The following is a 23,565-nucleotide window of genomic DNA, read 5'->3' as shown; positions in this document are numbered from 1 at the left end:
GCTTTCATGGGCCCCTTGAACTTCTGATCCTCTTTTTCCCCAAAATGAGTGCCAGCACTAACCATAAGTAATTTAATTCAGAATTAACAAAACGAAATTGTCCAACTAACTCAGGTATGCTGATTGAATGTGAAATAGAAATAGAAAACAGAAACAGAAACAACCCTTCTATCTCTACTGTCTCAAGTTCCTGCGGTTAATGCAACCAAAGCGTGTACTGTTTTTGTTGTTGACAAGTAGGCGGTCGGGCTTCTGAAGGGAGGATGGGCTGTAGCCAGCATATTAGATTAAGGTGGTTTCTTCTGAGGCTGAGGTAGCACTACGAGTTAGAGGACAGAATGCTGTGTGCTGGGCCCGCTTGCTGTCCTCCAATGGCCGGAGGGATGGCAGCCAGTGAAGGGACCGAGCTCCAGCAGAACCTACTCAAAACACTTTAAGATGCGCTCTCCGATGCCAAGGAAGTAGACCCCTTGGGCAATCCCAAAGAGAGGGGCTATGACAAGGGCGCGGCAGCCTGCTCCCTTCATGAAGGCAGACGGTCCTTCCTGGATCCAGACTTTCCTGGGGAGAGAGAAGGGCACTGTGATTGGGCAGGAGTGATGTCCATCTCTTCCTTGAGAGAAGGTGTCACTGTCCACAGCAGTGGAGGAGTGTGGGAGCCATGCCCACCTGTGGGGACAGAGTCCCAGAGAGCAGTTTCCAGGCTCACGTGGAAAGGTGCTGACTCGGGTAGTAGATGGCCGTGGGCTGTGGCTAATTGACCATCAGCTGTAACCAGTTAGCCAATTAGCCACAGATACAACTGCCACGGCTGTGCTGGTTGGAGAGTCAGTCGGTTGGCAGGCAGAGAAGCAGACAGCAGGTCGCAGGTCGTGTGACTCCAGCCTCCAGCGAGACTATAGTGGTGTGATCCCTACCTATGGCTCCGTGGGTGTTCCTTTTTGGCCTCACCACATCCTGCGTTCTTATGTGGGGAGCGGGACCAGAGACCCCGCAGGTTGCCTCACACAACAAATGGCGCAGAGAGCAGGGTGTCCCGCATGACACCCCCATTATGTGTGCACTTTGGTTACTAAGCAGTTGGGTCTGGGCTGTGAGAACTGGGCTCAGTTTGCCAGACTGAGAGAAAGGTGCTGTAGGGATATGAGGAAGAACAAAGCTCCCAGTCCAGCCTGCTCTTGTTGACAAGTAAGGGAAAGGAAAAGATTTCAAATCCAGAACTCACTGTAGTAAGTACAGTGATAAAGTTGTTCTCTAGACCGGGTGCGGGTGGACAGGGCAGAGGGAACTCCCAGCCACGTCTGGAAAGGGCGACGGCTCTCACCTGGCGCAGTCACGGATGCCGCTGTAGCTGTCCTCTCCCAGGCCTTTCCTGAGGGTTTGGATTCGAGTTTTCAAAACTAAAAAAAAGCAAAACAAAAAGCTCCACAAAACTTAAAATAAGTACGGAACATCTTGCTTTTGGAATTCTCACCTCAACCTGAAGTGGTCAGGTTTCCTTTCAGAACCAGCACACACGACACAATCCTGAGGCCAGCCCTGCCCTCGGGGTGCCTGTCATCGAAGGTCTTGCCCTCTTTGGGCTCAGGTATAAAATGACTGAATTAGAAACGTGTGGAGAGGAGAGGTGCGCCCGCGTTGGAGGGGCGGCTGCTGCCCTCAGGCCAGGGGAAGCTCCTCATACTGTTCAGCTCCTGGCTTTAGACTTGAATTTTAAAATAGCAACGTTTTATAGCTGATGCTCACAAGTCTAGTGGGGGACACCGACCTAATGACGACAGCACCTAGAGGGGGAGGGGACTTGTCAGTTGTAAGAAATAGACTGAAAAAAAGATAGAGCGAAGGTCCCTTGGCCCCACTTTCTCTGGGAGGACCTTTGGTGAGTTTCTGAGTTCAAGTTGGGGCTGTTGCGTCTCTATCCTGAGAATGCAAAATGACTATTCTAGAAACATTCACAGGTGCCTAATCTGTAAGACGAGTCATCTCTTGTAACCCCTGCATTTCTGATGCACTTACCATCCAGAGGTGTTACTGTGACAGCAGCTATGGAACCGGCAGCACAGCCTGACATAAAGGAGTGAGCGAAGGAAGCCTTGCCGGCAAGCTCGTCGAACCCAAGGTTGTTAAGGTTGGCAAACAGTGGGAAATAGACGATGGAGAAGGGGACGTCTCTGCAGCAGAGGAGGAAACACTGAGCTTCGTCTGCTCTGGGGCGTCTGCCCACAGCCTGCCCGTGAGCTACAGGGCTCCTTGTCTGGGTCCAAGATGATCCCACAACTCTTGTGTTCCTACCCGGCACCCCCTCATAATGGGTGATCGACAGCATGACAGGTCAAAGCCACACCCTCCCGCATTCCTCTGCCCTCCCGAGGAGCCAGGTGCAGATTCCAAGGCTGGTGCCAGGTCCTATGAAAGCGGGCAGGCAGGCTGAGGGAAGCGCTAGTAGGGTGAGCGAGTGGCTGGTGAAGAGCGCTGCGCTAAGTTGTGAGGGGGTAGGAGGTGACGTTAATTCATCTGTTGCCCAGATAATAGAAAATGAGCCCCTGCCCAAGGACACGTGTAGTCCACGTTGAGGATTTGAGCCAAGTAGCACTCATGTACTTAGAGAGGGTCCCCAGTCTTTCGTACACAGGGCGTTCCAGGTGCCTGTGGGTCACAGAACAGCCAGTGCTCGTGTGGCCTGGTCACTGGAGAAGGGGCCTGAATCTAGCCTTCCACGTACCCATCCTGGGCAACCCTGCCCGATTCTGGGCAGAATCTGAAGCGAGTGGTCTGAGTGTTAGGAAGGACTCCGGCACACCGGGGGAGCTGTCGCCTTGGTCCTCCGTGCCCTCTCCTGTCTGGTCACTAGGGCCCTTCTGGGTCCCAGGTTGGGGAAGAAAGCTCACCTGAGCAGAGTGGCACCCAGGCCCTTATAGAGACCAGCCAGGCCCTGTGTGCGGAGCAGCTCCCAGGCGATGAGGGTGGCAGATGGGCGTTTGTGGGCAGGAGCTGAGCCAACGCTGTGGGGCCTGCAGGAGGCAGGTGCTGGGGCCGGGCTCTGCTGCAGGGCTGCTGAGGAAAAAGGACAGGCTCCTCATCACAGCGGGCCCGACAGGCACTGCAGGAGTATGGCTCCCAAAGTCTGGCTCTGACACAACTAGACAGGCGGGCACGCTACCGGAATTCTGAGGATTGCCCTACTGTTAGAACATCAATCTTCTGCTCCAAGGACATCTTTCTAAGCTCTGTATTACCTAATGGGTTGTCCCTGGTACGTCGATGCCCCCCCAGAATCCAGCCATTCCCTGCCGCTCTCTATAGGAAGCTACAGTAGCCCCCCCCACCCCAACTCCTTACTCTCCTGTTAAAACTGCTCCCCGTGGATCGTATTCCATTTCTAAACCATCTCTGAGCTTGTTTACATAGTGTCATCCTGTGAGCACTTTGGGAAGGAGCAATGCTGTGTACCTTCTCCCTGATGTGTAAAGCAGCAGATTCTCCATGATGGAAAACTGCCTCCTTCAGACTTGCAGTGGCGCCTCCCTCCTCTAGTATTCCCAGGTTCGGTGAACATATCCTCCCTAACCTCCACTGTTCTACAGAATTTGATTCTTGAGATGTCAGCTCATTTTAGTTGAATAAGTCAGAGTTCGTACTATGATGAGTTAAACATTAATAAAGAGAATGGAGATTTTCCCCCGAGCATATCAAATACAAGCATCTCAAACGTGGGTGAGTCCCATTAATGAGCACAGGATTCAATGCACTGAAATTGTGTGGATGTTGATTTTCTTAATTCTCAGTATTTGAAAAGCTTTGCCTAGATTACAAGCTCTCACTGAGAGGAAGCTCGTATTTCATGTCTCAGTTTTGTTTGCTGTCCAAGAGGGCAGCATTTCATACTAAGCTGGACACTGCACACATTTTCTTAATGGTAGGAAGCTGGGTACGACAGGCCTCAAACAAGTAGCTTTAATCAGTCACCACTATTTTCCCCGTGTCTTCTTTAGATGCACACAATTCACCCATAGCCTGTCTTTTACTACTTTTCACATATTTTAGGAATAGTAAAACTCATCCAGATTGAAAAACAAAATGTTACAGAGCTGTTTACACTTTGCAGATCAAAACACAGTGGGGGCTTTCCAGGGCCTGAAATTTCTTCTTTCTGCAGTTTTAGACCTTCAGGTTGGTCTGAGCAGGAGAAGGGCACCCACGTTTACTGAGGACTTTGCCAGGTGCTATGTTAGGCCCATGGTACATTGGCTTACTAAAGTCAGACATTGTGGTCTAGCCCTGAGGAGAAGCCGTCTGTCCCACCCCACTAGGGCTAGTTCCCTCCCCTAGATGGCCAATCTTTGCCCTTACTATGTGTGTTGGTACCTACACACACTGTATATTTTTGAGAGGACCAGGATTTAGCAAAGGGCCAAACTTCTCTTAGAGAAAACCAAAAAAATAGGAATGGTTCTCTTCTCCCTTTTTATGCCTTCCCATGAAAGCCCCTCTTCTATAGCATAATATAATATAGCATAACACACAGTGTGATCAAATAATATGGTGAATGTTTAAATAAAAAAAATTTATTACAGTAAAAGACATTGCCATTAGTCCCCCTCAAAATATCCACCTCATTTCAAACACACTTATCCCACTGTTCTTGCCACTTTCTGAAGCGGTTCTGGAAGTCTTCTTTCATGAGTGTTTTCAGTTGTGCTGTCGTTGCTGCCCTGATGTCCTGAATCATTTTGACTTTGGGGAAGAGCCAGAAGTCACAGGTGCCAGGTCTGGTGAATAAGGTGGATGAGGACACACCGTAATGTTTTTATTTGACAGAAATTGCCATATGCCAGAAGCGATCTGTAACATGGAGCATTGTCATGATGGAGGGTGAAGTAAAGACACTCATGAAAGAAGACTTCTGGAACTGCTTCAGAAAGTGGCAAGAATGATGGGACAAGTGTGTTCGAAGCAAGAGGGATTAATGGCAATGCGTCTTTTACTGTAATAAATTTTTTTTATTTAAACATTCACTGTGTTTTTTGATCACACCTCGTAAAGCTATCAACTGACATGTTCACGAGCCGGAGATCAACATTTCCCAAGATCTTCAGGAAATCAGGCCTAAATGTGCCGGCAGTATGATAGAGATTATCAGGGGAGTATATTCTCTGTCCCTCCTGAATCAAGACTGTCAGTGCTGCTATTTGTTCTGGTGGGCTGAAATTGAGCTGAGAGTGTTGCAGTCCGGAATGGCGATCACAAAGACATCCATTGCCCTAGATGATTGGTCACACAGTCTGGTACATGAGTGCAGATTTGGGGAATGTGTTCTGATCACAACCCTTACACAACCCTTGTGAATGGAGCTGGGACAGGCCTCACCCAGACGCCCAGCATCCTGCAGCTGGATCTTCAGCATCTCCATGGGACAGGTGACCACCACCTGGCACATGCCCGCTCCACACCCGGCCAGCATCTCCATCTTCAGGTCTCGCTGCATCCTGTGGGACCAGGAGTTGGGATGCTTCAGTCACAGACTGACCCTGCCGTCCCACCCTGGCGTCTACTCTACCTCAGTGGTTGGGACTTTCCATGTGTGGTATTTAGTTTTGTTCCCATTGGCTGTCACTCACCCAGCTGAGTAAATAACTACCTAGTCTTCAGGCTCAGTCTCCTTAAAGATACGACACTAAATTTAGAACAGGCTACAAGGGAAGTAGCACCTGCATAGAAGTTAAAACTAGTACAATGAAACTTCCCTCTGCAGGAACTGGTTACTGTTCCTTTAAGCAATGTCACTAAGGCAGTGGGAGGCACAGAGAGAATCAGAAAGTAAATGCTGGCAAGGATGTGGGGAAAAGGGGGCCCTCATGCACTGGTGGCGGGACTGTCAACTGGTGCAGCCACCAGGGAAAACAGCATGGAGATTCCTCAAAAAATTAAAAATAGAACTACCTTATGACCCAGCAGCAATCCCACTTCTGGGTATTTACCCAAAGGAAATGAAATCAGTATGTTGAAGAGATATCTGCACCCCCATGTTCATTGTGGCATTATTTACAACAGCTAAGACTTGGAAACAAACTCAGAAAAAGAGATCAGATTTGTGGTTATAGGGGTGGGGGAAAGGAACTGGGTGAAGGTGGTCAAAAGGTACAAACTCCCGGTTACAAGATAGTACGTCCTGGAGTTGTGATGTACAGTGTGATTGCTGCCGTTAACACTGCTGTAAACTTGAATGCTTCTAAGAGAGTAGATCCTCAAAGTTCTCATCCCAAGGAAAAAACATTGTTTCTGTAACTCTGTGAGGGGCGGACGTTAATAAAGCAGTAATCATTTCACAATACATGTGTGTCACGTTACTATGCGGTACACCTGAAACTTACAATGTTGTATGTCAATAATATCTCAGAACTGAAAAAAAACATTCATCACCTAGTTGATGGATATATGTGTGTATATATTCTACAAGGTCAGTCTATCTATCTATCTATCTATCTATCTATCTATCTAGCTAGCTAGCTAGCTAGCTAGCTAGAGCCTCCAAATTACATCAGCTCATTTTCTCCTTCACTTTCCACCTGCCAAACATGCATTAACCCTCAGCCATTAGTGTGCACATCTTTATACGTATGCAGACAGGTAAACTGAGGCAGAGGTATAATCCTCTCCCTGTCACCTTCCACAAAAACACCCAAATAGACATGCAGTGAAGGGTTTCCACCCCTACCCCGCACCTGGCCGTACCCATCTTTCATGAGCAGCTGCCGGAAGAAGTCATTGGCTGCCAGCTTGATGGCCTTCTCTGGAGTGACCAAAGTGAGGTTTACTGCAGCCCCTGGAAGTAAACAACGAAGATGGGAGTCCAGGCCATCTCAGATGTCACAATGTGCTGAGCCTGTCCCTCACGCAGACAAGCTACTCTCAGCCCTAGCCAGGTAAGTTTCTGGGAGTAAACGGGGGCAGAGGAGTATCAAGGAGGTTTCGTCTGCCGATTTTATGGAAACATACTTTTCCTTTCCTCCTGCTATGACTCTGCCTACCATTTTTCTTTCTCATGTATATGCTTTCTTCATGGGCTCATTGGTGCAGTTATTAGGAAGTTATTTCAGTCCTTGCTACTGCTGCCCGTCTCTGATGATAAGTGAGCAGTTCCCCAAATTAAACCCCGATAATAAGGTCCTGGGGGCCAGGGATTGGTTTCACTTCCTCTGTGCTGTGCTAGCCCAGGCTCACTGGCAGCTCCGCAGGTCACAGATTTATACTTTATTTGTAAGGGGCACTAATGTATCGGCTCCTTCTCAAGCTCAGTTTTGTATCCACTTTCCAGGTTGTGTCACCCTGGCTGGGGTCACTGCAGGAGCCAGGGACAGCACTGGCTGTGTCAGGGAAGAGCCACGCAGCATCTCTGTTCCAGGAGCTAGCTCAGAGTGCTTCCCATGCCCTGTCCCTGTGAACCACTTCTTCTGCTATTGGTGGCGGGGGTCCTGACAGCCCTGAGACAGGAGGGGAGGGAGAAGGGGTTTGGGGCTCACTCGCTTCCAGCACACAGGATGGCACCCAGGGCTCCTGAGCCGCTCAGTGGGCTGGTGCCCTGGCGCCCCGCAAACCTCACCGGGACTACCTCTGTCTCTATCAAGGAACAAGAAGGCTTGTGTGAAGCAGTGTGGTCAGTGTGGTCACCTGGCAGCCCAGGCACATCCAGGAATCCCCAATGTCCTACACTCCGTGCCACACCCTCTGTCCTCAGGTGGCCCAAGCCCAGCCTCCCCAGGACGTCTGGTGAGCCTACCTCGGTACATGCCCAGAAAGCCCTCCACCCTCGCTGTCTTCATCAGGCAATCTATCCTAGAAGCACAGGCCGGAAAAGGGAATTAGTGGCGAACAGGGGGCTGCTGCATGGCCTCCTGCCCCCCTCCCCAGGCTCTGATCCTGCTGGCTCACCCTAGTTTACCAGCCCCACCCGGCTCCCCCACACCCTCAACTGCGCCCTCCCTAAAGAGACTATGGAAGGAGGGAGGCCTCCGTCCATCCGCTGGGAGACCCTCTCCCTCCACCCCCTCACCAATACCTACATTCCTTTGTAGATATCTTTCCCATGCTGGTTCTGAAGTCGAGTCTTGGCCAAATCGATGGGGAACACACAGGTTACCCCCACGAGCCCTGCCACGCCTCCATTGATGAGTTTGGCTGTGACACTATGCCGTGGGAAGGAAGGAGACCCAGCGTGAAGGAGGGAGGCTGGCTGCAGAGAGCTCCCACAGTCAGGACTGGACGGGAATGCGGAGAGGAGGGCCGGAGAGCAGAAACAGAGCGGAGCAAGGGTAGGGTAGGCATGCGACTCCAGGGACCTCAGCCCCATCGTGTCCAGGACCCGCCCCTCAGCCTCCTACCCTCACCCCAGCAGCCTGCCTGGCTGCCCTGTGTGCCTCCCTCCCCAGATCCAGTTCCAGAGACAGGTTAGGGGCCAGGAGCCAGGAGGGCCTGGCCACTTCTTTCAGGGGCACTGCACTTCCTGGGCTGAAGCATCTTGCCCTAATAATTTTTCCAAAAGCCAGTGGGCATCCTGCCTGAGAGGTACAACCCCCAAGTCCCCAAAGTGCACTGGTGTGGCAGTCCGAGGGCAGTGGGTCCTCACCGAGGGGCCAGCCACCCCCCAGGCAGAGCCCCCAGCTGTGACTCTGACTACTGGGTAAGTCATGGGGATATCCCCGCCGGCCTGGAACAAGCCAGGACTCGCAGGAAGGACAAGGTCTGAGAGCAGCATGTGAACGGGCCGCCACTGTGGTCGGCAAACACCTGGACCCACTGGGGACAGCTCTGAAAACTGCAAGGCAAGTGGCACAAGGACCTCCCCACTTGAGATGCCGGCCATGAGCCCCCATAGGGAAACATTCACAAAGCTAGGATACTGCAAGGGCCTCTGGGAAGGAGGCCGGATGGCAGCTCTGCCCTCTGGCCACTCCCCCACACCCTCCCCAGGGTGCAGGAGGTTCTGAGCTGGGCCTTACAGCATTACCTTCAGAGGTTCCATCACAGGCCTGTTCTCTGCTTCGGCCCCACCCTTGGAGCCATGTGTGGACAAGTTTTCAAACAAACTGAAATTTTATTTCAGACTTAAGGTCAGTCAGGACTGAGTGTGAATCCCAGCTATGTTGTTGGTTAAGCAAATTACCTCACTTTTCTGACCCTTTCTTTTTCCCTCTGTAAAATTAAATAAGTTGGGGCCGGCCCGGTGGCTCAGGCGGTTGGAGCTCCGTGCTCCTAACTCCAAAGGCTGCCGGTTCGACTCCCGCAAGGGATGGTGGCCTGCGCTCCCTGCAACTAGCAAGGGCAACTGGACCTGGAGCTGAGCTGCGCCCTTCACAACTAAGATTGAAAGGACAACAACTTGACTTGGAAAAGTCCTGGAAGTACACACTGTTCCCCAATAAAATCCTGTTCCCCTTCCCCAATAAAATCTTTAAAAAAAAATTAAATAAGTTAATGCACTTGGTAAATAGCTATTATTAATAATAAGAGAACACACATTTCTGACAATGAGAGTTTCTAGTCTGCATGAGATAATCAAAGTTAAATTATTGAGATTATCTGATTCTAGCCAAAAGTAAAGTCTCACTTTACATAACGTGGGCCCCCTCATCCTGGATAAGTTTTCAAACACTGAAAATAGAAAATAAAGCTTTCTCAGACTCCTTGGAGCCTAATAAAATTTTCTTATTTTTCCAGCGAGAGGCAGACTGTGAGCAAAATATTTGGGGGTAGATTACCTGCAAGTGGTAAGAGTAGATAATAGACATAAATTTTGCAATCTGAGGAGACGCAGTCAAAACAATTACAAATTATATTTAAATTATACATATTTGTATATATATATATATAAATAAATAAATGTTTTTGTGTACAGGAAAATGGGTCTGTCTTGCCGCTGCTCAGGACTCAGCTTAAACTCCAGGACTCTGGAAGAGAAGCTGAATGATGTGTTATTACATAGCAACTCTTCCCTTCAACACGGCCCAGAGACAAGGCCTGTCTCAACCAGAGTTTACCTCAAATCCTGCTTGGCCATTCTGCAGGGGGCTGAGGACTCGGTGCGCCCCAGGACACAAGGCTGTCAGATGGCTGGCTGAAGAGGAAGGACAGTGCCTATCCTTGACTCTGGCCCACCGTAGCAGAGTGGTTTGAGTGCGGTGTCAGTGGAGAGGGGCCTGAGCCACCTTCCTGGCAAGTCACAACCTCTTGGGGTGTAGTGTCCTCTATAAAGCAGTCAGAACAACAGTCACCTCATGGTGTGAGAGGCACATCTGTGATGGGACAGAACATCATTCATGTGTTAACACTGCCAATGTGATCGTGATCTGGAACCCTCCCTTCCTGGACCTTTTGGACTTTGGGACTTGAGATCAGAAGAAAGAGGATGAGAGAAGGATAACAAGCCCAAATGAAGGTTCAGGGAAAGGTGTGTGTTCAGGGTGTTTTGGAGAGAGGCCCTGGAGTAGTGGTGAGGGAGCTGATGGGATCAGAAGGAAGGATTCTAGGAGAGCTGCTATGGTCTCGGAATTCCACACAGAGTGTACAAGAAGCACAGTAAAACGTTTGAGGCATTCTGAAGTTACTTTCTGGCTCTTAAAATGTGTTTTCTGAACTTCGTATGATCCTGTTGAAAGGGTGGGCTGCATTTGTAAATGGCACATATGGAAAGAAAGCACCAGGATAGTGTCAGGAAGTGGCAGCCACAGTAACAATGGTTATTACAGCTTCTGAAGGGGCCTGGTTGAACCAGCAGGGCAGGGCCAGGAAAGAGCTCTGCTGCTCCCTGGAGGCTGGCTCGAGCTCTGGAAGTCTCTCCTCTCCAGGTCCCTTTAGGCTGCTTTAGTGCTCCCTCCCTCTGCGTCCTCACTTCTCAGCAATTCTCTGCTGTCTCCAGGTATTTTGTTGTGGGGAAGGAAAGACAGATCAGTCTTTCCCCGGTACATATTGATCCAGTCAGAAAAACTGTTGAGTGCCAGGCACTGACTATTCCAGCTCTGGGGATGTGGTGGTAAACAAAAGACTAACATCGTAATTCTCAGGGACTTCAACTCTAGAGGAGACAGACGATAAATGAAATAAGTAAATCCTAAGGAAACCAGATAGTGATAAATACTCTGGAGAAAACAATTCAGAAGGCAAGGAAGTCAGTGGGGTGGGGGTGATGGTGGCTTGACCGAGGAGATTCACTGAGGCGACTTGAGGGTCCAAAGGAAGTGAGGTGTCTGGGGAGAGCATTCCAGGCAGAGCGAAGGCCTGAGATCAGGGAGACTGCTGAGCTGCAAGAATGGCAAGTGAAGAGTGAACACGGGGTGAGCAGTGCAGACCAAGTCATAGAGATAACGGGGTGGAGGCCTGACCAGCTAAGGCCTCAGACTGTCTTTGGCTTTTATTCTGAATAAAAAGAGAAACAATGGGAAATGTTTTAGCGTACAAGTGACATGCTCTGGATAGGACCATTCATTCAGCTGCTGTGTTGAGAATAGACAGCAGAGGGTCAAAGATAAAAACAAAAAGACCAATTAAATCATTCTAGTAATCTAGACCAGAGGTGATGGTTGTCGGGGTTTGGGTGGGGGTCGTGCTGAGATATGGTTTAATTATGGGTACATGTTGAAGGCAAGACCAACAGGACTTCCTGGGAAAAAAGGATTAGATAAGGGGACACCAAAGTTTTTGGTGAGAACTTGAATGGGCTTGTAACATGGTGTTTGGCCCTAAAACACGTAAAACTTGGATCTGTTGGAGAAACAGGAAGCTGGACTGTAGGAAAAGAAACAGAAAAGGGAAGCAAGCACATCTGCAGGAGGAACAGAGGATGGAAATATTCCTAACGTTTAAGTCCCTGCTTCTAGCTCATTCCTGACTGCCAGGTGCACTTCTGTCCTTGCATTCTGTCCTGTCAATGAATTAGGTCATGGTTGCTTAACTTGCTAGAATTGGTTTCTAATAATACCTCAGGAAATTAAAGTGTGTTGTTATGAGAGAAGGAAACACTGTAATTCTACGTAGCCGCCTTAAGAACTGATATAGGGAGAAGGTCCAAGATGGCAGAATAGGGGGAAAAAAAAAAGATAGGGAGCAACAGGACACGTAGGAAGCCCTTAGTGCCTAAAGCCAGAGAATCAAATAATTGAGAATTTGCAGCCATAGTCCCTGCTATTTTTACAACTAAATTACTACTTTATAAGTTGTAGTTCACCGGCTATTGGAATAGGGGTATTTAAGAGAAGCCAGAGAAATTAGGGACAGCTCAATCCCGGGCCACTGCCTGGCACCTCCACCAGGCAGACGTGCGTGTGTGTGCATCTCAGAGCACCAGCCTCACCAGTCCGACTGTGCCAAGCCACTGCAAGTCCCAGGCTTAGCAGTTCCCTTGAGCAGATTTGGTATTCAAACACTATGACTTAACAAAATTTCTGGAACAAGTAAATGTATTAGTAAAGAGTCAACAAAGAGGAAACTAACAGGCAGCTAGCCAAGGTTTTAAAGGAGTCGTATCACACGAAAATCTCCAACTTGTTATTCAATCCCTAAGGCAATCCACAGGCCCGAGTGTGAGTCATTCTACAGATATTTTTGGGGTGCCAGTTGCAGTTCTGGATGGCAGGGATGTCGTGGAGGACAAAACCAGGGTCCTTGCCTTGATGGAGTTTAAACTCTCCTGGTCCCGGCACTGAGAGGAGCAGGCTTCTTAAGTGACACAGCCCACCCTCCCACTGGGCCTGAAAGCAAGCAGGCAAAATCTCAGTAAACAAACACACTCTTATCACGGTGTGCTCCATGCTTTAGATTATTGGCTAATGAACAGTATTTCCCCAACTTCTTTTCTAAACGGAATCTAGGAAAAAGAGTACTTTGGGAGTACATGGGCAGTAAAACAAACCATTTGAGCTCTGAGACGCAGAGCTGAGGAGCTACATTTGGAACTCTTTGGGACCAAACGGGACAAGGACTGGATACATATAAAAAATAACCTTGACTTGACCTGGTAACAGGCTCCAGGCCATTGCTTCTGGACAGTGTCTGGTCCTGACATTTAGTTATTTCACATGAGGAGGCAGACAAGTGCACTTCCTTTTTACAGGGGATGACTGAGCCCTATTAGAAGGAAGAAATTTTGATGTACAGGAAATAGTGTTTGCATGTCCTCAGGCACGAAAGGGTGGAATACAGTGGACCACTGTCTTTTTTCTTCATTACCCCACATCCAGGAGGTCCCTCCCTCCCAACATCCCACCTGGTTGTAGTGGGAACCGCCATATTCCTAAAATGGGACGCTGTCCCCTGGGGAATGCTGATGGTCTGAGGGTGGGCACCTGACTGAAGCTGGGCTCTTCAGTCTCTTCCATTAGAATTTTAAAAGAGACTGTGTAGCCTCTTTCAAGAAGTTGTTTTCTGTACTATGTAACAAAACATTAAAAAAATCCCTCACATTTCATTTAATAGCAACTGAACTGCTTAGGCAATGAGTGTTGGGTTCACAGATGTGAGTCATTGTGGGCTGGCCTGGAGAAGGAGCTAGAAGGAAAGGCTGACACGGAGAAGAGGGAGAGGTGGGCAGCACGGATGTGAGTGGGCCAGAGGGCTGAGGGCATAGCATACCACCTGGTCCGCTCAGCAAGCCTGAAGGAAGGAAAGCTGCAAGGGTAGGGCAGGCCAGGTGTGGGAGCCCTGGGATTTTCAGGTACTGCATGTGTCCCCCACCCCAAGGTAAGTAACTTTTTGCAAATTTGATCCCATGGGCAGTAAGAAAACATTGAATGCTTTTAAGGGGAAAACTACCCCTTTGCTCTGCACACCCATCTGGAGGTATGAAGATAATAATTCTAGAAGAATGGGTAGAGAAAAGGCAATTTTGGTGAGAGACCAGTTAGGAGGCCACTCTGGTAAAACAGTGAAGTGGAGAAGGAAGGATTAGGGCGGTGGAGAGGGTGCAGAGTACCAGGGTTAGCTGAGCGAGAACTTTTTAAAGGGAAAAGGGCGGGGACTTGGTGCCAGGCCAGGGCTGAGGGACAGGAAAGAGCCATAGAAGTGTGGGACGTCTGCAATCTGAGGGGCTGAGGAAGGAGAAAGGCAAGTTAGGAGAGGAAGCTGCCTGCAGGGAGGGAGGGACGCGGGAATGGAAGGCCACGCTTCTGGAATCTTCTCCAGCACTGTGAAAAGTCAGTGAGAAGGCACAGCTGGCTCGGCAGGCAGAGCCCCTCAACTGTGGGCACCACACTGCTGGCGCCTGGCCCAGGGACTGTCCCTCAGCCTCAGGTGCCGTGTTTTCAAGAGCACTGCTGTCGCGTGCGTGCGCGCACACGCGTGTGTGTGTGTGTGTGCGTGTGTGCGTGTGTACACTAAGCGCTGCTTGCTCCCCGCCCCCCACCGCAGGCTATGTTGAAAACAAGGAGCTGGCTGAGGACTGTCCTGGGCACAGTCAGAGGCAGCCGGACCTGGTGGGGCTGGCAGGACGCCTGCGTGTCAGGGCCCAGCGGTGTCACCCTCAGGGCCTCACACCGATGGCCACCTTCCAGGGGCTGCTCAGGCTCCCTGCCCATGGGGGCCCCCACCCCAAAACCAAAACTGATCTGTGACCGCTCCTGTCTGCTTCCCTACGAGAAGATAGTTAATGTGCTCAGGCGGTGGTCAGTTCTTTGTCATTAAGAATGAACGTTTGTTCTATTTCTTATAGTACTTAGAGTAACAGAAAAAAATTAGAAAATTCGGAAAGCAAAGAAAACTGTGAAGTAATACATGCTTTCTCAGGCCCGTATTTCGAATGAGGCCCTTCAGAGACAAATCGATTTAGAGGGGTGCCTCTAGGTGGTGAGCTACAGGGTCCCGAGCAGGCCAGGGTTTTCCTCACATCACACTTCTCATTCCTCCAGATTGAAATGGTCTATTCCCTTGACTTCTGATGCTCTGTGCGTTCTCCCCAGTGGCTCAGCAGCCCCTTGTGGCCGTTGTCCCTGGGTCACTGGTGCCCACAGAATCCTGCCCAAGGTTCTCGACCCCTTTGCTCCGCACACCCATCTGGAGGAAGCCTCCTTTTGGGCTGTGGTTTGTCCGCTTGGTCAGGACGCCTAGGTCTGTCAGGCTCAGGCTGTCTGCCCTGAGCCCCACATGTCCATCCTGACGGCCGCCGGCCACTCCCCTAGTGGCCCAGCCACACGCAACATGCCCAGCACTTCCTGCTATCCGCCTCAGCCCCCCAGACCTGCTGCGCCTCCTCCTCGTCCCCAGCTGTGAGGACAGCACTGCCAACTATGCAGGCCAAGCACACAGCCGGCCTCGGCCCACCTTCCCCTTCTGACCCCCAATAGTCAGCAGCGTGTTTCCAGCTCGTCTTCCTGAAGTGAGTGCTACTCAAAAGCATATGGTTCAGTGGCCGTCTGTAAAGTTTAGAAAATTTTATGGCAACTTGAGTAAGATCATGTTTTAGAATCTATTAATTAAAATGTGACTTTTATTTTTTTTTTTAAATATCTGTTCTTCTAGTAATCCATTTTAACTGTATTTTAGAAAACTTTATCCACAGCAGGCTGGGGGGACAACAGGTCCTATGCCATGGGTAGAAAACCATTGTCCCAAGTGTCTCCTGGCCACTATCCACTGCCCGGGGCTCTCACCAGCTTAACTCTGCTCCCGCCTTCAGTGGGCTACTGTCCGATCTGTTCTCTGTGACAAGGACAACTGAGCAAAAGGGCACATCCGGGAGATTTCCAACCTGCCATTTATGCATATCCCTCCCTGCCTAACGTGCTTTGCAACTATGTCTCGCTCTCCGGACAGTCCCCGACCCGTCAGCCTGACCTGGCCCCTCCTTTCCCACTGGCTGTCTCCCAAATCACTCCCCCACTGCACTTCCTGCCAACCATTCTGAACTCCTCCCAGGACTACGTGGTCTCGTGTGTCTGAGCCTTGCACGTACTGTCCCCTTGACTAGGACACTCTGCCTATTTCTACCTGACGAATTACAAATTGTTCTTTGGCCTTCAGCTTCCTCCCATAAGCCCTTCCCAAGGCCCTCAAATCTTGGCTAGGAGCCCTTTCTGTGATTTTAGCACTTATCACATTTGTATTACAACCGTCTGTCTGTGGGGCTGCATCCCCATCAAAATAAGTCCCTCGGGAGGGGAGAGGCTCAGGGCTGCATGCCGAAGCCCAGGGCGGAGGCAGTCAGTGCCGGCGCTGAAGGCAGAGGGCAGCCACTGCACCGCCTTCCAGTGGCCGTCAGTCTTCTCAGGAGACAGTTCTACTCTTCAGCTGCCATGACTTTTTCACGGTGTGAGGAAGCGCTCAGGGATGAGGACCGTTGCCTGGCCCTCTCTGCCAACTAGTAGGGCAAGGAGAGCATCCCAGAGATGAGCCCCCTACACCAGCAGTGCCAAGGAAACAACCTGCTTCCGACTTGGAAGGTGCCTGAGACGCCCGGAATTGGACAGGCCGCTTCCTCTTGCCACCCCTTCCTTCTTGGTACAGCAAAGGAGAGACAAGACTTTCCACTACTGCTCTGACCTCCTCCACAGCTGCTCATTTGCTAGAAGAGAGTCTTTTCCTAACAACTACCAACTCTAAGCTTGACACAGACAAAAAAACAAGCACTTACCCGCTTCCAGTAAGAACCTTCTGACTTCTAGACGCCAAGACACAGGCCCGATTCCTGCGGCCCTGCAGGGAGGTTTGCTTTACAGTCCTTGTTTTGTCAGTATGCCCCCTTCCCCTTCGTGCCCACAGCAGCCCTTTTCACCTTCAAACAGGTTGGGTTTGAATGCAACCCCAGAGGCGAGGCCAGCCTGCCTCCCCAGGTGGCGGCAGGTGGCTGTTGACTAGATTGCTGGTGACTGGGACAAAAATTCAGGTTGGGAGATTTGCTCAAGGCAGTGTGGGGGTGGGGTGGGGTGAATGGGAGACTCACACCCACGCAGACCTGGACATCAGGGAGGACAAACAACAGAAAATCAATGCCATGCAAACACTTCAGCCAGGCATTAGGTGCCAGGAGCCAAGCTCTGCTTCTCAGACTCACATCCTTCTCTAATTGCAGGTGGCTGACTGCTTCAGATTCTGTACCTTCAGTGCTCGACAAAGCCTTCTCTTCAGGGATACGGTTTTGTCCACTTGGCATGGATTTTCAGGCCTGGGCTCTGCAGCGGGAGGGCAGCAGGAAGGCGTGCTCCCTGCAGGCACCATGTTACATCTGGCCGGTAAGGGCAGGACCGCACTCCAGCTCTCCAGGTTAGAGCTCAGAACTTACAAGTTTTCAGGGACGAAGGAGTGATCATTTGGGGCTTGAAGACCAAAGGTGGAGAGGTAAAACCTAAACCCAGCTTCTTCTTAGGATCCCACTGTCTCTAATTTGGGGCAAAGGGCTAGGCAGTAGGGGGAGAAAAAAGCTGGCCAGCCATGTTGGGTCTGGATAGTACAGGATCTTGTTGCCTGGCCCAGGATTTGGGAGAGACTTTGGTATCAAGAGAGCCGGGTTCAAATTCCAGCTCCCAAGTTAATAACTATCTAACTAACTTTAGGCAAGTTTCTCAAGTGGGCGCTTTTCTTCATCAAGAGGATTGAGGGATTGGGATCTACTTCACAGGGTTATATGAGGGTCATGGCTAAGCGTAGGCTTTAGAGTAAGACTACTCTTGAGTTTGTTTGAATTCTAGTCTACCACCTACTGTGTGTCCTTAAACCAGTTACTTAACTTCTCTGTGCCTGTTTCAGCATCTATGAAACGAACTGTACTTAGATGTACGAGGTGTGACAATTAAGTTTGCGAATTTGCCCCCGTGCGCTTAAACTGGCAGCACTGTACAAACAGCTCGGTAAGGTTTCATAACCCTGGTATATCAGTGTCTCACAGCTGTGTTCGTGTCGACGTATGGCGGTGTCTTGCTGAGTGGCGTTCATTACTGTTGTGTGTTTTTGTGTGATATTGCGAGAACGTCTGATCCTGAATTAGAACAATGAACAAACGTCATCAAAATGTCTTCCTTTCAGTATTTCCTTTATCTTCAGGTAAAGAAAGAAGTCACTGGGGGCCAGATCAGGTGAGTAGGGAGGGTGTTCCAATAGTTATTTGTTTACTGGCTAAAAACTCCCTCATAGACAGTGCCGTGTGAGCTGGTGCATGGTCATGATGCAAGAGCCATGAATTGTTGGCAAAAGTTAAGGTCATTTTTCCCTAACTTTTTCATGCAGCCTTTTCAGCACTTCCAAATAGTAAACTTGGTTAACTGCTTGTCCAGTTGGTACAAAGTCATAATGAATAATTCCTCTGATATCAAAAAAGGTCAGCAACATCATTTTGACTCTTGATTTGGACTGATGGAACTTTTTTGGTCATGAAGAATTGGCTGAATTCCATTGTGCACTTTGACGCTTTCTTTCAGGGTCGTATTGGTACACCCAGGTTTCATCACTTGGCAAGAGTGGAAGTGAAATTAGGGACATGTTTATGGGGATAATGCCATGAAGAAAATGGCAGTGTACAAATGGATTAAACGTCTTTCTGTTGGGAGAGAATGCGTCACTGATGAAGAGAGGACAGGGCGGCCAGTAACGAGCAGAACTGACGAAACATTGCAAAGATCTGTCAAATTGTGCGTCAAAATCGTCGGCTGACTGTGAGACGCATAGCAGACTAAGTAAACATCAATAGAGAAACAGGAAAATCTTAACTGAAAATCTTGGCATGAGAAAGGTGTGTGCAAAAATGGTCCCAAAGCAGCTCACAGATGAACAAAAGCAAAGGAGAGTTGAAGATTGCCAAGACCTTTGGGGGAGGCAAGACGAGGTTTTCGGCCGTGTTATCACTGGTGATGAAACCTGGGTGTACCAATATGACCCTGAAAGAAAGCGTCAAAGTGCACAATGGAAGTCAGCCAATTCTCCATGACCAAAAAAGTTCCATCAGTCCAAATCAAGAGTCAAAATGATATTGCTAACCTTTTTTGGTATCAGAGGGATTATTCACTATGAATTTGTACCAACTGTACAGTTAACCAAGTTTACTATTTGGAAGTGCTGAAAAGGCTGCATGAAAAATTTAGACAAAAACAACCTTAGCTTTTTGCCAACAATTCATGGCTCTTGCATCACGACAATGCACCAGCTCACACGGCACTGTCTGTGAGGGAGTTTTTAGCCAGTAAACAAATAACTGTATTGGAACACCCTCCCTACTCACCTGATCTGGCCCCCAAGGACTTCTTTCTTTACCCAAAGATAAATATTGAAAGGAAGACATTTTGATGACATTCAGGACATCTAGGGTAATACGAGGACAGCTCTGATGGCCATTCCAGAAAGTTCCAAAATTGCTTTGAAGGGTGGACTAGGCACTGGTGTTGGTGCAGATATTCCCAAGGGGAGTACTTCGAAGGTGACTGCAGTGATATTCAGCAATGAGGTGTGTAGCACCTTTTCTAGGATGTGTTCTCTATCTAACTTAATTGTCAGACCTCGTAGATCACTTAGTACAGTGGCTGGCACACAGAAGGTGTTCACTGAGAGCTTCTTCTTCCGTTTCCTCATGGGCAATGAGAAGCTGAGACAGGATGTGAGTAGGGACACAGAGGTTCATGGCAGCAAATGGTTTAGACAGGCCAGGGAGGTTACAACAATCCTGGCAAGACATAAAAATGAGAGCCTGCACAGGAAGGAGGGTTTCTGTGAAGCATCAGTAGGGCTTGGCAGCTGATTAAATGCCAGGGACAGATACCAGATTGAAGCAGATCAGCAGGAGAAAGATGTTATCACCCCAACTGAGAACATTGGAAGGATTCGGTAGGTAAGGAAAGGAGAGCGAAGAAATGTTTGGCTGATGACATGAATTTGAAGTGGCAGCCACAAGAGGGGCCAGCAGTGTGTACAGAAAGAGTGGTATGGTAGAGTGCTATAACCTCACACCAGCTAGGGTGGTTATCATCAAAAAACAGAAAACATGTGCTGGTGAAAATGTGGAGAAACTGGAACTCTTGTGTATTGTTGATGAGAATGTAAAATGGTCCGACGGCTGTGGAATGATCCAGCTGTATGGTGGTTCCTCAAACAGTAAAGTAAAAATAGAATTACTATATGATCCTGCAATTCCACTTCCAGGTATATACCCAGATAGCACGGTCTCGAACAGGTGTTTGTGCACTCATGTTCATTTTAACATTTTTCACAATAGCCAAAAGGGGGAAACAACCCAAATGTTCATCGATGGATGAAAAGATCAACAAAATGTGGTCTATCCATCCATCCAGTGGAATATTATTCAGCCTCAAAAAGGAAGGAAATTGATTCATACTATAATGTGGACATTCTGCTAAGTGAAATAAGCCAGTCACAAAAGGACAAATAGTGTATGATTCCACTTATCTGAGGTACCCAGAGTAGTCACATTCATTGACACAGAAGGTAGAAAAGCGATTACCAGGGCTGCGGGGGAGCGGGAGTGGGAGTCAGTGTTTAACGGGGACAGTTTCGTATGAGATAAATAAGTTCTGGAGATGGATGCTGGTGATGGCTGCCTGATGTCAATGTACTTATCAACTGAAGTATACACTTAAAAATGGTTAAAATGGTAAATTTTCTTGTGTATTTTACTACACAAGTAAAAGGGAGAATTGAACAATGAAGCTAGTATATTACATTTAAACATAAATACATGGCATTTGGAGGGGAAGGTGTCATTATTGTGAATTATAATAGTTAAGAAAGGATTTTAAAAATAGGCAAGGTGTAGGAAATAAAATTGCAAATCATTTTAGTAATAAAAAATTTTAAACAGTGGCAAACAAAACAATGTCAGCAGGGCATATGGGTGGGGGTGTCAAGGTCCAGTAGAAATTTGGAAAGGCTGACTAGAGCACGTCTCAAACTCTGAACTGAAGATGAGCTGAGGCAACTGCATAGAGTGATAATGGAGGCTGCAGGTAAACCTGAAATTAGCTAGAGGAAGTTGCATCAAGAAGAAAGGGATGGAGTGTCAGGAGGAGCACACCTTTGGGGAGAGAAGTAAACAGGACAGGATGGGAGACAATGGGGCGAGTGTGGGTCCAGGCCCCAACACCCACGAGCACCAGTTCCAACTGCCAGAGGCTGCAGAGGATGATAAGGGACATAAAACGGAGTTGGCTGAGGCTGTGTGTGGCGGTAGCTCTTAGCGTGCAGGGAGGAAGCCAAATTGCAGGGGGACGGTCAAGAGAAACAAAAACAAATCAGATTCTACTGTAGAGTTTGGATGAAGACAGAAGTATGTTCTATTTAAATAGAGGAAACTGGAGCAACATTTATAGAGGGAAGAAAGAGGGAGAAGCTAATCGTTGGGATTTGGTCAGGACGAAGGTTTAGAGGTCGCAACTCAAAGCACAAGGGCGGGTCAGTTTTGGTGAGGGGACATGACCCAGTAGAAAAGGAAAAAGGTAGATTTGAAAAAGCACATTAAAAACAGAGGACTCTGTGATGCATCCTCTTTTACATAACAAGGTAAGGTCACCAGAGAGTTGGAAAGGATGAGTTTGAGGCATTAGGACTCAAAGTGCTTGTTCAAAATGCAGACTCTCAGGACCCACTCCTGACCTAGTGAGCCAGCGTCCGATCCTAACAGCATTCTCCAAATGATTCATGTCATATTAAGGTTTGCCTGCCGCTGGTTTGGGGGTGGTTTACAATGTTGACTGCCCAACAGAATCAGCAGGAAAGCTTTTAAGAATCCCAATGAGCAGGCTGCGGCCCAGACCAATGGAAACTCCCTGGGGGTCGAGCCAAGCCATCTGCCATTTTTAGAGCCCCGGTTTGCAAACCCCTAGTGGGCAGCCTAGATTGGCAACCACTGGTTTAGGGCATTGCAAAGCCAAACATAAGCTCACTAAAATTTGTTGAATAAATCACAATAGCAGCTGCAGGAGATGTCACTGGGAGCAAACAGGAGATTGTTCAACAGCAGGGAGGCCCTGACAGGACCAGATAGCATGATACTGGAATAGCTGTGCTATGTTGGGCTTAGATTCCCCCAAACACCCAACAGTACAGAACGGACAGAGCAAGCAGAAACTTGGAATGGGATCTGACGGAGGAAGACGGGAAAACAGAAGCAGGGTGTTCAGGAGTGCAGGGCCGGCACTTCTCCACTTTGCAGCCACTCCTGCTCTGTAAGCCTTCCCTAGGGTGAGGTCCCCACAGCTCGTCAGAGCGCTATGACATGCACCTCGTTGTAATGAGACACTCAGTTTAGATTGTCATGTCAACGCTGGGGCCATGCCTACGTCAGCGTTCTCCAGCTTCTGTCTGCATCAGATCCTCCAGGAGGCTTATCACAACAGACTGCCAGAACTTGCATGTCTAACACTCCCAGGTGATGCTGCTGCTGCTCGTCCAGAGACTGGACTGAGAAGCACACAGACCATGTGACACAAGATGACGGACTGTGGATGTGGTGGGGGGGGATGTGTTGGCTCCTCCCAACATTAGTTTGTTTCTGCAGTGTCCCGGAATTTAAGCTGTTTCTAGGAAATGTCCCGTTAAGCACTGCACTACAGTTAATTACTAAAGGCTAAATTTTCTGCATTATGTTGTCACTTTGGCGTAGTGAGAGTAGAACCGGGTGAAAGGGAAGAAGAATTCCAGCTGGAAGGACTCAGAAAACTAGGTCCAGAGCCTGCTGACATGAACAAGTTATAAAACGGCAGGCCCTAAACTGACAAGGTCCCAGCTCCCCACACCTGGCCTGTGCATGTAGGTCTGCCCAAATTACACAGTCGGAACGAACTCCTTTCTGCAGATTAAACTTCAGGGAACAAAAATCTCTCTCCTTACTCTACTACTTTAGCTAAGCCACGTATTCTAACACTGTACTATAGTTCAGTTTTTCTCCCTTTATTGTTAAGTCTGAGGAAGCTTTTCTTTTTTTTTTTTGCTTAGTTAGTAAGTAGGCCAAGTGCTAGACACACGGCGGGTGTTTAGTAAACACTTACAGAGACCTGGACTGCGAGCTAGTCGGTCTTCATCTTACTTCTCGGGGTGCGCACGGGCCAGGCTTCACCGGATGTCTCTCGTCTTCCTACCGCAGACTCAACTCCTTTCCCAAAGCAGAAACCTTGGATACAATCCAAGAAACTGACTCCACTGCTTTAAAAAATTCTGTCCAGCTTTAACTGGCTAGAATAGGGCTACTCATCCTTGTCACTCACTGTCTGGAATGTGGTTCAAGTCCAAGAGTATCGGAGCTGATCGGGCTTTTCCAAACCTGATGACTTCTCCAGGGCACCTGAATTTGTATGCATGTCATGAATGTGGAAGGGGAGGGATTTCGGTCCACAATAGCCAAATCTCGAGATTTTCCAGCTGCCTTCTTGGCTAGTATTTCAGTCTGTTTTGCAGCGAAGATTTTTGCTAAAATTAGAGGAGCGAGCCTTGGTAGCAGAAAGGGGACTACAATTATGCAGATATTCTCCTTTTAAAAACCCAAGGGAAAATCATAAGGCCAAGGAAAAAGTTCTGCTGGGGTGTTCTACCGAGAGTCCCTTGGGGAAGGGACAGTGAAGGCTACTGCAGCCTGGACTCACAGGAGGAAAG

At 48.8% G+C, this 23,565-nt stretch overlaps 1 protein-coding gene across 14 annotated transcripts; it reads right to left on the bottom strand.

Moving 5' to 3' along the window:
• Nucleotides 1–58: 58 nt before the first annotated feature.
• Nucleotides 59–23,276, bottom strand: SLC25A18 (solute carrier family 25 member 18). 14 transcript variants are annotated; one of them, XM_033117769.1, is made up of 11 exons: nucleotides 22,965–23,276; nucleotides 16,613–16,674; nucleotides 10,035–10,289; nucleotides 8,061–8,255; nucleotides 7,778–7,833; nucleotides 6,733–6,823; nucleotides 5,368–5,486; nucleotides 2,889–3,054; nucleotides 2,017–2,171; nucleotides 1,325–1,400; nucleotides 59–561 (listed from the first exon to the last, which is right to left on the bottom strand). In XM_033117769.1, exons 3-11 carry the CDS (start codon nucleotides 10,052–10,054, stop codon nucleotides 420–422), a joined length of 1,020 nt encoding a protein of 339 aa, XP_032973660.1. In that variant the 5' UTR covers nucleotides 10,055–10,289; nucleotides 16,613–16,674; nucleotides 22,965–23,276; the 3' UTR covers nucleotides 59–419. The 14 variants fall into 14 exon arrangements, with proteins under 14 accessions (XP_032973660.1, XP_032973664.1, XP_032973661.1 ...); XM_033117773.1 differs by having other exon boundaries at nucleotides 10,035–10,241; XM_033117770.1 differs by lacking the exon at nucleotides 22,965–23,276 and adding an exon at nucleotides 17,077–17,100.
• Between the last annotated feature and the right edge of the window lie 289 nt (nucleotides 23,277–23,565).

Source organism: Rhinolophus ferrumequinum, chromosome 10, assembly GCF_004115265.2.
Source record: "Rhinolophus ferrumequinum isolate MPI-CBG mRhiFer1 chromosome 10, mRhiFer1_v1.p, whole genome shotgun sequence".
In the NCBI taxonomy this organism is placed as follows: domain Eukaryota; kingdom Metazoa; phylum Chordata; class Mammalia; order Chiroptera; family Rhinolophidae; genus Rhinolophus; species Rhinolophus ferrumequinum.
The sequence above is the reverse complement of the archived record's forward strand: the minus strand, read 5'-3'. Positions and strand labels throughout refer to the sequence as shown.

Coding starts and splice junctions, on each gene's coding strand:
- SLC25A18 (XM_033117766.1), bottom strand. CDS start 8,347: ATGGGGCTGAGGTCCCTGGAGTCGCATGCCTACCCTACCCTTGCTCCG. Junction 5,487..6,732: donor CAGCTGCTCATGAAAGATGG/GTACGGCCAGGT, acceptor CTGGTCCCACAG/GATGCAGCGAGACCTGAAGA. Junction 562..1,324: donor GGCATCCGTGACTGCGCCAG/GTGAGAGCCGTC, acceptor CTCTCTCCCCAG/GAAAGTCTGGATCCAGGAAG.